The sequence below is a fragment of the Barbus barbus genome (genome assembly GCF_936440315.1).
Source record: "Barbus barbus genome assembly, chromosome: 39".
Taxonomy (NCBI): Eukaryota; Metazoa; Chordata; class Actinopteri; order Cypriniformes; family Cyprinidae; genus Barbus; species Barbus barbus.
In genome coordinates this window covers 26460219-26474209 of record NC_136717.1, presented here as the reverse complement: position 1 = coordinate 26474209, position 13991 = coordinate 26460219, and the positions used below count along the sequence as shown (strand labels likewise).

The 13991-nt window shown below is 38.1% G+C and overlaps 1 protein-coding gene across 1 annotated transcript; it reads right to left on the bottom strand.

Moving 5' to 3' along the window:
- Positions 1-10076: 10076 nt before the first annotated feature.
- On the bottom strand, positions 10077-11036 carry tmem229a (transmembrane protein 229A; the record flags this gene model as incomplete). The annotated part of the gene is made up of 1 exon (XM_079399864.1): positions 10077-11036. The coding sequence occupies one exon, from the start codon at positions 11034-11036 to the stop codon at positions 10077-10079; it is 960 nt and encodes a 319-aa protein (XP_079255990.1).
- Between the last annotated feature and the right edge of the window lie 2955 nt (positions 11037-13991).

Genomic DNA, 13991 nt, shown 5'->3' with positions numbered 1-13991 from the left:
AAATGATCATATACAAATTCTAAAATATAACTTTTTTAGGTCAAAATAATTGACAAAATTAAAATGAGATATAATTATGACATAAAAAGTTGAAATTGAAAATAAAAAGTCAAAATTATAGTTGAAAATATTAGGTCATAATAATGACTTTATCTCATAATTTGACATAGTATGTCATAATCAATATTTTGTGTCAACTTCTACTTATGTTATAATTATGATTTTATCTAATAATTGACGTTTAATAAGCATTGTTTCCTTATGTGGCAGAAATGGGTTTCCATATGGAAACATGAGATGTGAGAAACATCTTACATGAGACTTAATAACTCCATTATAGAAGAGCAGCATCTGAACACCGAAATGTGATTGTGTCATTCAGACCTGGCCAAACAGCAGCACTAAAGCAGACTGTCCTGAAGCTGAAGCAAAGCAGGGTGCGGTGCACATGATTTTAACACCACCAATGTAAACACTGATGCTGCATCCTAAAAACCAGCATAGCGTGGCAGGAATATTTGGCAGCTGAACCGTATCCTGCACAGCTGACAGAATCAGCACTAACTAAATATTGACCTAAAGATGTCAGCACTGCACAGCAAGCACATGTATTTCCTCAGTATTTGTTTGACCTTGTTTCTCCCTCTAGCAGCAGAAACACGCCAGGCTGCACTTTTCCTTCTTGACCTCTGGGTGGCAGTGGACACATTATTATTTGTCAAATGGGAACAGTGAACTTACACCAAAGCACTAACACCATAATATTCAACACCAGCAAGTGCGTAAAAAATGCTTACGAAAAATGTGTGATGTTGAGGTGTATTATGGAACAACTTCTGTGCTGAATTTGAATATTTAGGGTTGGTGTTTTGAAATGAGCAAGAGAAAACATATCTAGAAAGTGACATTTCCTCTGTCTTGCATACTACACAAATACACCCAAATATATATATATATATATATATATATATATATATAGTATTTAAGATATTTATATATATATACTTATATATCATCGTTCTCCCATTAGACTTTTTTATTTGGTCAAGTTTTTCAGATTGAAGTGTCTCTACCCAGACAAAAAAAAAAAAAAGAAGAAAAACAAGTAAGCAGAAGAGATGCCTACTCAGTGAGGTTTCGTTATCTATTTTCTGCAGAATTGCAACTAGGTAGTGTGGGTAGACTGGGTAGTATGATGGTTTATAGTAGACATGTGTTAATCAGAGTTCTATACTGTTTACATATACACTTATAATGTTATATAATTAAAAATATGATCAAATATCTTATTTACTATATTATAAAATATTGGAAACGTTTTATGTTCCTTTTAATTTTTCTAAGTTTTAGTAATTTTGTATTTATTATAATTATAATTATCATTTAAAATTAAATGAAGTTTTAGTTTTTATTTTGAGTTTTTATTAAGAATAAATGCAGCCTTGGCTACTAGCTGAAATATTTAAATATTATTAAAAAAGAATGATTTGACATGCATACAATATGACTTGGCGATAATACATCATTTTCAAGTTTCTGTCCATCGAGTTCTAAATAAAAAGAGAAAATAATTTATATTAAGTATATCTTTTAATTCACTGCATTATCATAGGTAGCCTTTATTACATGGTTATTTCATACACAAGTTTTGTTGTGCTGTTTATTGCATCTATTTCATTTATTAGATCATTTGCACACTATATAATGCATGTCAGGGGTGCTAAACGCTGAAAACAAGCCTTCGAGGGCGCAGCTGATGTATCAGATCAGTGTGACGTCGCTGTAGGTGTTTGAGAAGAGTATATGGGTCAAGAGCTGGGGTTACAGCCCCATTATTGTGAGCATGATGGGGATTTGGTTTCAGGATGTAAAAATCACACTATCAATCACACTATCATCTATCTATCTATCTTAATAGTCATTTAGCTATCATTAACTATTATTATTATTATTAGTTTTTCTGAGTCTGTAGCAGCCCCTATAGCCATATGGAAAAATTTGGCCTACCAAAAAATAAATAAATAAATAAAAAACCCTTCAGTGTCACCAGCAGGTCTAATTGATGACAGCACCACCTACTGGTCAAAATAATACATCTGCTCATAACCTCCTATTCTGTGGCCAAACAAACCTACTCAGCCCTGAATCGCTTGAATTTACAATTTTTTATTGATTTAATGTGGTATAAATAAACGTGCCAATTTAGTTTAAAGTACCAAAGAAACTCCAAAGTAATCTAATACACAGCCAGAGAGCCATGTTTTCATTGAAAGCGAGGGAATCAAACTGCTTGCAATTACCATTTACTGTAAAGACTTTGTCACACAGAGGACAAATATTCAAAATATTAATATTATTTATTAATATTTTGAATTAGCTTTTATTTTTATATTTTCAGATTTAAAATTGTATTTATTTTATTTACATTTAGTTTGGTTTTAGATATTTTAATCCTTTTACTTCAACGTATTTTATTTCTGTTTCAACATTTATAATGCGCGTTTGATGTTTGTTAAGTTTACGTTGATAAATATAATATGCCTATTTTTCTAACATATGTTCTGACTCTTTTCCAGCCTTTAGAGGTTAGAACTGCGCTAGCAACTGCATAGCCATGTGCTAACAACCACTTAGCAATTGCCCTGGCATCCACTTGCTATATCACATGCATACTTTATCTGATCTGCTCTACTTTTTCTTTCTCTTTCTCAACCAGAATTCTTGTGAGTCTGTCTCTGTGCATCTTGATAGCACTATCAACTTCTCAATCGTCAATGCCACCAGCACTATACAAAACTCAGCAGCAACTTCCTGTGCACTGTGTGAGAAACGACGACAGCTCTGACAGCTATACCTCCATCTCAGCGCTGCCAGGAGCCAGACGGGACGTCCAACCGCCGCTGACCTGGAAGTAATGACCTGAGCTTTTCCATGCCTGTGAACCACAAACTCTCAATCACATGAGTATGCAGGGTATCTCTTCCCTTTTATTGCAAATCACTTTTGCTGCTATTGAGGTGGGATACGGGTTGGGGACAGGTTTGGTGGTATGGGTAGGTGTAAGGGATGGGTCAACAACAGTCTACTTATGTATGTAATTACAGAAATGACAGATGTTATTACATGCAGGAAAGTTTTCAAGAATAAGTACAATGTAAAAACATGTATGTAAACAAAATTATTAATTTAAATGTAAGTACATTGTAGTTAAGGCCACCTAATATAAAGTGGGGCCTCTAATTGTATAATAATAATAACAATAATAAGTCATATCTTGAATTAGTTTTTATTTCTATATTTTCATGTAATGTACATTAATGTAATTTTGATACCTGCTTTTTGTCTCTTTAAACATTTCTCTTCAGCTTTTTAAAAAGTTTTTAATTTAATATTTTATTTATTTCAGCTTTTTTCAATTTACCTTTTTAAAGTGTTGTCTTTAGTTCACAATAAAAAAAACTCTGATGACAAATACAGTTTGTTGTACTGCCTTTATGTTGATTTAAATAAAAAATTAAAACATTTAATTATAGTAATTATCAATGTTATCATGATGTACAGTATCTCACAGAAGTGAGTACACCTCTTACATTTTTGTAAATATTTTATTATATCTTTTCATGTGACAACACTGAAGAAATGACACTTTGCTACAGTGTAAAGTAGTGAGTGTACAGCTTGTATAAGAGAGTAAATGTACTGTCCCCTCAAAATAACTCAACACACAGCCATTAATGTCTAAACCGCTGGCCACAAAAGTGAGTACACCCCTAAGTGCAAATATCCAAATTGGGCCCAATTAGCCATTTTCTCTCCCCGGTGTCATGTGACTTGTTAGTGTTACAAGGTCTCAGGTGTGAATGGGGAGCAGGTGTGTTAAATTTGGTGTTATCGCTCTCACTCTCTCATACTGGTCACTGGAAGTTCAACATGGCACCTCATGGCAAAGAACTCTCTGAGGATCTGAAAAAAAGAATTGTTGCTCTACATAAAGATGGCGTAGGCTATAAGAAGATTGCCAAGACCCTGAAACTGAGCTGCAGCACGGTGGCCAAGACCATACAGCAGTTTAACAGGACAGGTTCCACTCAGAACAGGCCTCGCCATGGTCGACCAAAGAAGTTGAGTGCACGTGCTCAGCGTCATATCCAGAGGTTGTGTTTGGGAAATAGACATATGAGTGCTGCCAGCATTGCTGCAGAGGTTGAAGGGGTGGGGGGTCAGCCTGTCAGTGCTCAGACCATACGCCACACACTGCATCAAATTGGTCTGCATGGCTGTCGTACCGGAAGAAAGCCTCTTCTAAAGATGATGCACAAGAAACCCCGCAAACAGTTTTCTGAAGACAAGCAGACTAAGGACATGGATTACTGGAGCCATGTCCTGTGGTCTGATGAGACCAAAATGAACTTATTTATTCAGATGGTGTCAAGCGTGTGTGGCGGCAAGCCGGCAACCAGGTGAGGAGTACAAAGACAAGTGTGTCTTGCCTACAGTCAAGCATGGTGGTGGGAGTGTCACGGTCTGGGGCTGCATGAGTGCTGCCGGCACCGGGGAGCTACAGTTCATTGAGGGAACCATGAATGCCAACATGTACTGTAACATACTGAAGCAGAGACTGGGCCGCAGGGCAGTATTCCAACATGATAATGACCCCAAACACACCTCCAAGACGTCCACTGCCTTGCTAAAGAAGCTGAGGGTGAAGGTGATGGACTGGCCAAGCATGTCTCCAGACCTAAACCCTATTGAGCATCTGTGGGGCATTCTCAAACGGAAGGTGGAGGAGCGCAAGGTCTCTAACATCCACCAGCTCCGTGATGTCGTCATGAAGAGTGGAAGAGGACTCCAGTGGCAACCTGTGAAGCTCTGGTGAACACCATGCCCAAGAGGGTTAAAGCAGTGCTGGAAAATAATGGTAGCCACACAAAATATTGACACTTTGGGCTCAATTTGGACATTTTCACTTAGGGGTGTACTCACTTTTGTGGCCAGCGGTTTAGACATTAATGGCTGTGTGTTGAGTTATTTTGAGGGGACAGTACATTTACACTGTTATACAAGCAGTACACTCACTACTTTACACTGTAGCAAAGTGTCATTTCTTCAGTGTTGTCACATGAAAAGATATAATAAAATATTTACAAAAATGTGAGGGGTGTACTCACTTCTGTGAGATACTGTATATAATTGAAAAATTGTGGGATTATTTTTGGATTGGATTTTTTTTTTCATTGTACTTATTAATTGAAATTACAGAAATGTCAACTGGGAGAAAATTGCTTAATTGCACAATGCAAAAAAAATAAAAAAAATAAATAAAAACAATGAATGTTGCCAAAAATAGCTTTAAATCAAAATCTAGTTTCTTCTTTCATTTTTGATATATGACCTATCCATGAGTCAAGTTATGTGAGATACGCAATTTAAAACTATTTCTGAATTTCTATTTTAGTTATTGATCAAACCATTGATAAACCAGTAACACGAATACATCACAGTTCCTCTTATCAGATTTGTGGAGAAACACATTCTGATCCAGAGTGAGACGAGAGCAAAAGGCTGCAGCTGTCTGCGGCCCTGCGTGTGGCGCTTTGAATATCATTTGACTATTTAAATATAAAGTGTAAATATTATGGTTGGGTGTTGAGACTGAGAACTGCTCATTTGCTGAATTTGGCACCTTTGAGAAACACATTTCCTGAAAGATTGCATTCTGTTCACAATGATTACAAACGTAGTTTCTAAACAGATTACTAATGATTCACAAGAGAAGAGACAGATCCTTGCGCACTGCTCATTAATGACCGGCAGATGTTTTCTTCTGAGCACTTAAAACTCGGGCTGAAAGAGGGAGGCGAGGGCATTCAGTAAAGCCCTGTTAAACACTAAAGCAGATTAGAGCTGATGCTTTATCCTTTACTTATGGGAAGGAAATGTCCTTAGACCAACCTTGAATAGCAGCCATGTATTCTTTCTTTTAGGAAATATGTCACATGCTATGCATTGCAACGCACCTTTAAAAGTACCACATGAGCAATCGTCTCTACAAATTTCCCAACTAACAGGGAACGTTCTCAGAACGTTCTGGGAAGGTTCTCTCAAAGTTACGAACAAACATTCTTCCAGGAATGTTAATAGAATGTTCATTCAAAGTTATCTGTCTTTAATAACATTCTCAAAATGTTCGCACAAATATGTTGTTTTATACATCATTTGTGGAACTTTTTTTCGTTGGATGTTTGTCTAATGTTTTTTAAATGTTACTACTTGTTTCAGAACATTCAAAGTTAATTCTCATCTTGTTTATTAAATGAAAACTATTAAATGGAGTGTTCCCTTAACATTTGTGTAACCCAGAAAAAACCCCCCAAAATATTATTTTTAAAAATGTAAAAAATTGGACATTTTGAAACTTCATAAATAAAGTTTTCATAATAAAAAAAAATATATTTTAAAACATTTAATATTTTTTCTTATTAATTAATATTTCTTATTGTTTCAGAATGTTCAAAGAACAAAGTTAACATTCTTGTAATGTTTGCAAAATTATATACAATATGGTATACAAATGACACACGAATGGTTATATGATCATTTTCGCTTTTAAAGATTGAGATTTTGAAGGTTCATAACATTTTCATCATTTTTAAAAACCTAAAAACATCTAACATTGTTTAAATGTATTTTCAGAATGTTTAGAGAACATTCAAAGTCAACAATCTCATAACGTTTGCTAAATGATATACGATATGGTATACAAATTATATACGAATGGTTATAACTTAGAAAAAAAATTAAGTGAAATTAAATTTGTGATGGTTTCGAAATAACACGGTATATATAAAAACGCCTCAAATGTGTATTTAAAAAGTCTTACGACTTCAAATTTAACGTTTTATAATGTTTGCAAAATGATAAAATGGAATGTTCATGTGACCAAGGAAAAATGTTTCAAAACATTTAAAAAATTTTGAATGTTCAGAAATAACGTTTTTTTCATAACCTAATGGAGAAATTGGCAAAATGCTCTCATAACATATTTTTCATAGCTGTGTGTGACATGCTTTGAGACATTCTGTCAGTACAGAGCCATTAAGCTGATCACCTCTTCTAGTCTGTCGAGTCTCAAGAGACAAGAATCACACAGGACGTGTACGTAAACCAGACCGTGGCTGTTTTGTTTCTTGACGTCAGATATGGAAAATATGCAGGTCCCTTCAGTAACAGCCAAATCTCTCCTGCCCTGACCAGAGTATGGAGAGCACAGTCACCACGGCAACACTGAAATACACCCCAAAAATACACAAAACGTCACGTTTGATCTCTTTAATTTGATCAGTGTAATTAGTGCATATAGTCTGAACTGAGACAAAGATGTGCTACAAGTTTAAAATGCAATAAATTAAAGAAGTGCATCAAATGGTTTCTATCATTCTAGACTCAGACTAACATCCATAAAATGATCTAGCTGTAGCACTAACTAAAACATGAACAGACAGGAAAATGATAAAAATCATCACCAACCCATTCCTCCAATTATACAAAATGTTCTTCCTCAAAGTCAGAGGGACAAAACAGTACATTTGAGCAGCTGCCGAGAGTCCTTACATCAACAAGTGACCACATGCATGAAGGAAAAAGATTTCTGTGACTTATGTATTATAGAAAGCTGTCCATTCTTCTCACAGGACAAAATCGGGATTTGTTTTCCCTAAAAAGTTGGTAAAATCACAGAGTTTTGAGGCTGATAGAATAGTTCACACAAGAATGAACATTGTGCTCACCCTCAGGCCATTCAAGATGTTGATGAGTTTGTTTCCTCATCAGATTTGGAGAAATGTAGCATTGAATCACTTGCTCAGCAATGGATGCTCTGCAGTGAATGGGTGCCGTCAGAATGAGAGTCCAAACAGCTGATAAAAACATCACAATAATCCACACCCCTCCAGTCCATCAGTTAACATCTGGAGAAGAGAAAAGTCGGTTGTTTCCAGCTGAAATACGAGTCCTCTATCCATAATATTGCTTTCTCCAGTGAAAAAGTGGTCTTGTCTGAATCAGAAGAGAAATCTGCACAGATCAAGCAATGTTTGCAAGCTAAAACAGCTCTAACTAAATTTGATGTAAGAGGACAGCAGGAGTTGGACTTTTTCACTGGAGGAACCAGTGGACTGTGCATTATGGACTGTTTCTTAAATATATGCATCTTTTCTCTTCTCCAGATGTTAACTGATGGACTGGAGTGGTGTGGATTATTGTGATGTTTTTATCAGCTGTTTGGACTCTCATTCTGACGGCACCCATTCACTGCTGAGCAAGTAAGCAAGTGACACAATGCTAACTTTCTCCAAATCAGATGAAGAAACAAACTCATCTACACCTTGGATGTCCTGAGGAGGAGTAAATTTCAGCAAATTTTCATTTTTTGGGTGAACTATAGCTTTAAAAAATGTATTATTCTAAGCTTTGGCAGTTTCTCTCTGACATATCTTTTGGAAAAGGAATAATTTTTCACAAAGACAAGGAATATAGATAAATTCAGTCATATGTTCAAGAACAACTGCTCTTTTGAGGGATCACAGAAGTTATTCACAGTGCACGGTGCTCGTATGTTTAATAAAGTTGGACCGTAGTGAAAGTCTCAGTATTTTGAGACATTGTTGTTCATAAATGCTCAGCTTTAGCTGCCGTAAGTAGCTCGATAACAAATCTGTTTTCTTTATTCCTCAAACTCTGTACCTCGAGGCCTCGTTTTTATAGTAGATGAACTGAGATGCGCCTGAACTCGTTTCTGTAATACTTCTAAAGAGTATTGATTACTGAAGTCTAGCTGCCTAGAAGTGTTAATGAAGGCACCCAGTTGCTCTCGTCCTGTAGGAATCGCTCCGCAAAGAGTTAAAGTTTATCTCACTTATCAGTTTTGCTACGGTGTGAGCAGAGCGGCTCATTATCAGGACGATTGCTGCTGTCTCGACATGCAAAATCCTGACGCATGCAGTTACGAGGGGAAATCGTCCTCATAAATCCCATCATGCAGTAAAACTATCATACAGACGACCCAATATTCAATAACCATCAAAGCCCAGCCGTGTTATTTGTGTTAGTAATTTGTGAAATCCTGCTGTGTGTGTGCAATGGCAGTTCATAAGGTTTATCACGAACACATTAGGTTTAAAAGCACATTAAGGCTGCTAATGCAGCTACCCTTGTTTCTCTGAGGGTGTAACGCTGGTACAAAATTCCCCCTGAGAACCAGCAATTTATGGGTTTTCTTATGTTTATAGCTCTGAGAACATGTGTGAGCACACCCTGGGCTTTCCTGTCATAAACACGTTCAAATAAAGTCGGAGAGAACAGGGCTAGTTGTCGCACATGAAACGTGTCATAGTCACATCTGAGGTTGTTGTAGTCCAGCTGTTTCATTTAAAATTGTTTTTAGCTAAATATTATTGTTTTTAAAAATTCTGTTCTCTAAGCAAAATAAAGTTAATATTATATTTTTTTATAAAGTTGTCACAGTTTTATCAGGGAAAGCCATCACATGTGTATTAATCATTGTAATTTTACAGAATGAATGTTATTATTAATTTTAATAATAAATAAAAAATTCTAAAATAATATGAAATATTCTTACAAAGTATATAACACTAATATTGTAGCATTTTTAGCTGCTAATGACTAATATACTTTTTATAAATACTATTGGCTAAAACAATGATATTTGTCTATGTTAACATTTTAATGGTTTCATGCTTTTTTTGAGGCTTCACAATTATTTTAGCATTTAAATATAGAAAAAAGCTATTTAGCAGCCTATGATATCCTAACAGAAGTCAGGTTCTCAGTGTGACAACTTGCCCCACTTATAGTGTTTAAAGGACAGTATATTTTTCTGAATTCTACGGTGTGTCTCGAAACAGAAATTGACTTTCAAAATTAAACCTGGAGTGACAACTAGCCCTGACCTCCCCTTATGAAAAAGCTTCTTAATTCTTTCTCAAGCACCAAACATTCAAATGCCTTTCTTCTGGTCCCATGAGGGTATATTAGGAAAAGCCCACATGCAGTTTGTCCTACTCCAGCTTCCCTTTTGGCAGCAGGCGTCCATTGCCGTTTGGCATCTCCTCATCATTCCTATCATTGCACACAACCCTCAGCAGAACATTCGACAAGATGTCTTGATACAGACTCAGACAGACCCATCCTGGAAGATACAGCAACGTCACCAGTCCCATGAAATTGAGAGGATAGTGGGAATAGTCCCAGGAACAGGCGTCATACTGCCTCAGAGCGAAGCCCCAGCTGAACTCCCACGTGTAGATGAAGCAGATGTAGATGGGAAGCCTCTGCAAGGTTCCCCATCCTCTCCTGAAGTGCAGATGGAGGTAGAGCTTCTCCACCACGAAGCTGCAGCTCCCATACATGAGGAAGGACCAAAGGGACGTGTGGCCCCTCAAGGACCGGTCCGCTTTTTCAAACAAGCTGAACACAGAGGTGAAGAGCACCTCGTCCAGCAAGCCATGCATCCCGAAGAACACGAAGCGCAGGACGCCGGGTAACCTGTTCATGCGGGATGACCTTAATAACACCCGCGTTTCCTGATACTGCAGACGTAGGAAGCCTTTATGAAAGACATTTGTGAAGTACAAAGCCAGGATGTAATGCACAATGAGCTGTGTGACGGAAACCACTCTGATGTTCTCAGTGCTGGTCACCACATTCCCTATTAAGATCTGCAGGCAGATGTACAAGGAAGGGTAGAAGACGAGGTGGAAGACGACAGGTCGCTCTTGGAAGCATCTTTTTTGCAGGTAGATCTTCTCCAAAACCAGATGCGTAATAGAGTGCACGATACACAGATACGGGGAGGAGAACCCTAGCAGTTTGAGGTCGTTGTCATCCAGGAACCGGCGCGCGGAGGACAGCAGGATGTCCAGCGTGACTCCGTGCATCCCGTAGAAATACATACGCATCCACTGTGGTAAAGCAGGCTGCGCGCGCCGGCTGTCCGCTCGTCTCGTTGTCTTCTTCATCGTCGAATCTGGCCCCAAACGCACTCAGATGTCGACTCGTTTTTGTCTGGCGGTCATTTTACGCCACGACTCGCCGGAGATGACACGCTGCGCCACCACGAAGCCCGAAACCTCACTAACCGCATTTCTTGTTGCACCAGCAAAATGGGCAGAGAAGAAAGACGCAGGCATAATAAAACCCACCACAAGATGGCGCTGTCCTATTCATCTAAACCTAGATACAAAGTAAAACGTCTCAAAAGTGCTATAATAACAAAACGGCATTATACACAGTTCTGCACATCAACACAATATTATATTAATAATTTATTATATATTCAAATTTAAATAATGAAATTTTATTGTTATATAGTATTTGATTTATTTTATTTTTGTTATTTTATAAAATAGTGTACTATTATATCATATAAAGTATATACTATTATATATTATATCAAAATTATATATATATGATTTTTTATTTTTTTTAGAGTTTTTCTATTGCTGCATTTATATTATTTTAGATATTTTTATATTGAATTATATTCATTTTCTAAAAATAATATATTACATAAATATATTTATTTATAATTTATAAATGCATTAACTTTATCGTTTACAATATATAACACATTCTCTTTGATATGTTTTGATACGCATGCGCTGATTTGTGACTGCGTTTTGAGCTCCATCAAGTTGATTTTATACACTATCATTTTCGTTTCTATAACGTGTGAATATATCCCCTATAGCATTCTAAAACAAAACCAATCAGAGCGCCTTGTTATCACTAGTTTTATTTTGATTTCTCGAGTCTGCTATTAGTTTATAGCCCGTTAGCATCGGCAGCGTGGCTGCCGCTAATCTCGCTTACACTGCTAATACTCTATTCACACACATTACCATTACCATTGTTTCACTGTTACTTGCGTAAATGACGGATTTGTGTCTACCTTTGAGTGCAGGTGAGGACACATTTGAGCTGCATTCGCTGCAGCTGGAGCTGGAGGCCGTGGAGAAGCAGATCTGCGACCTGGTCGAGAAGCAGGCCCAGCTGAGAGAACGGAGAGCCGTGCTGGAAACATCCCGGGCTGACGCTGACAAGTCCGGGGTAAGTATACAGCATGCTGCTAACACTCCCACCACCTCTACTCCGTGTGTTTCTCTGCACAGACCCTGTGCACCCAGGACGCGATCTTCCCAGATGTCCTTCACTCCGGCGCCGGGACGCCACGGACCCTGGGTGCACCAGCAGCGGAAGACGCGAGCCAGGCCCCGGGCGACGACCTCTCCCCCTCCGCCGCCTCCGGTCTTCGAGATCTCCACCCGGAACTGCTTTGCTGCCCTCCGCGAGACGGAACGCGACACTGTGATTGTCGGATTGATCGGAGACTCCATCATCCGGCACGTCCGTGCTACGTTAGCTGAAGGTAATGTGCACACTCACTGTTTCCCCGGTGCTCGTGTTCTCGATGTTTCTGCGCAGATACCCGTGATCCTGAAGGGCGATGAGAGCATCGGTGCTGTCGTGCTGCACGCGGGGGTTAACGACACCAAGCTGCGGCAGACGGAGACACTGAAGAGGGACTTCAGGAGCCTGATCGAGACGGTATGCAGCACATCGCCCGCAACAACGATCATCGTGTCAGGACCGCTTCCCACGTATCGACGAGGACACGAAAGGTTCAGTAGACTTTTTGTTTTAAACAAATGATTATTGTCATGGTGTAAAGAACAGAAACTGCTCTTTGTTAATAATTGGAATCTTTTCTGGGAGCGTCCTAGGCTTTTCCGTGCTGATGGCCTGCACCCCAGAAGAGTCGGAGCGGAACTCCTGTCGGACAACATCTCCAGGACGCTACGCTCCATCTGACTAGTAAGCCAACTCTCAAATAACTTCTATGATGACTTTTGTTCTACCCACTTAAATGATAGAAGTACTTGCGTTGTCCAATCTATACAGCCTGTGTCTGTTCCCCGAATAGTGAGGTCAAAATATAAATTTAATGCAGGATCTAGAAAAAATCTGATCGTGATTAAACCAGAAAAACACAAAATAAATTAACAAAAACAATTTTTAAAGCTTGTGCTCCTAAACATTAGATCACTCGCACCCAAAGCAGTTATTGTAAATGAAATTATCACAGATAATAATTTTGATGTACTCTGCCTGACTGAAACCTGGCTTAAACCAAATGAATATTTTGGTCTAAATGAGTCTACTCCACCAAGCTACTGTTATAAACATGAGCCCCGTCGGACTGGTCGTGGTGGCGGTGTGGCAACAATATATAGTGATATTCTCAATATTACTCAGAAAACAGGATACAGGAGGTTTAACTTATTCAAAATACTTCTGCTTATTATTACACTGTTAGATATGCAAAATAAATCTCTCCTGTCTCTTGCTCTGGCTACTGTGTATAGATCGCCAGGGCCATATACAGATTTCCTAAAAGAATTTGCAGATTTCCTCTCGGATCTACTAGTTAATGTTGATAAAGTGCTAATTGTCGGAGATTTTAACATTCACGTTGATAATACAAATGATGCGTTAGGACTTGCGTTTACTGACCTAATAAACTCTTTTGGAGTCCAGCAAAACGTCACCGGGCCCACTCATCGTTTTAATCATACGCTAGATTTAATTATATCGCATGGAATTGAACTTACTGATATAGATATCATACCTCAAAGTGATGATGTTACTGATCATTTCCTTGTATCGTGCATGCTGCGCATTACTGATATTGTATATGGCTCTGCGTTATCGTCCGGGCAGAACTATTGTTCCAGCCACCAAAGACAGATTCACAAATAACCTGCCTGATTTATCTCAACTGCTCTGTGTACCCATAAATACACATGAACTAGACGAAATGACTAGCAACATGGGCACTATCTTCTCTAATACATTAGAAGCTGTTGCCCCTCTCAAATTGAAAAAGGTTAGAGAAAAACGTACTGTGCCATGGT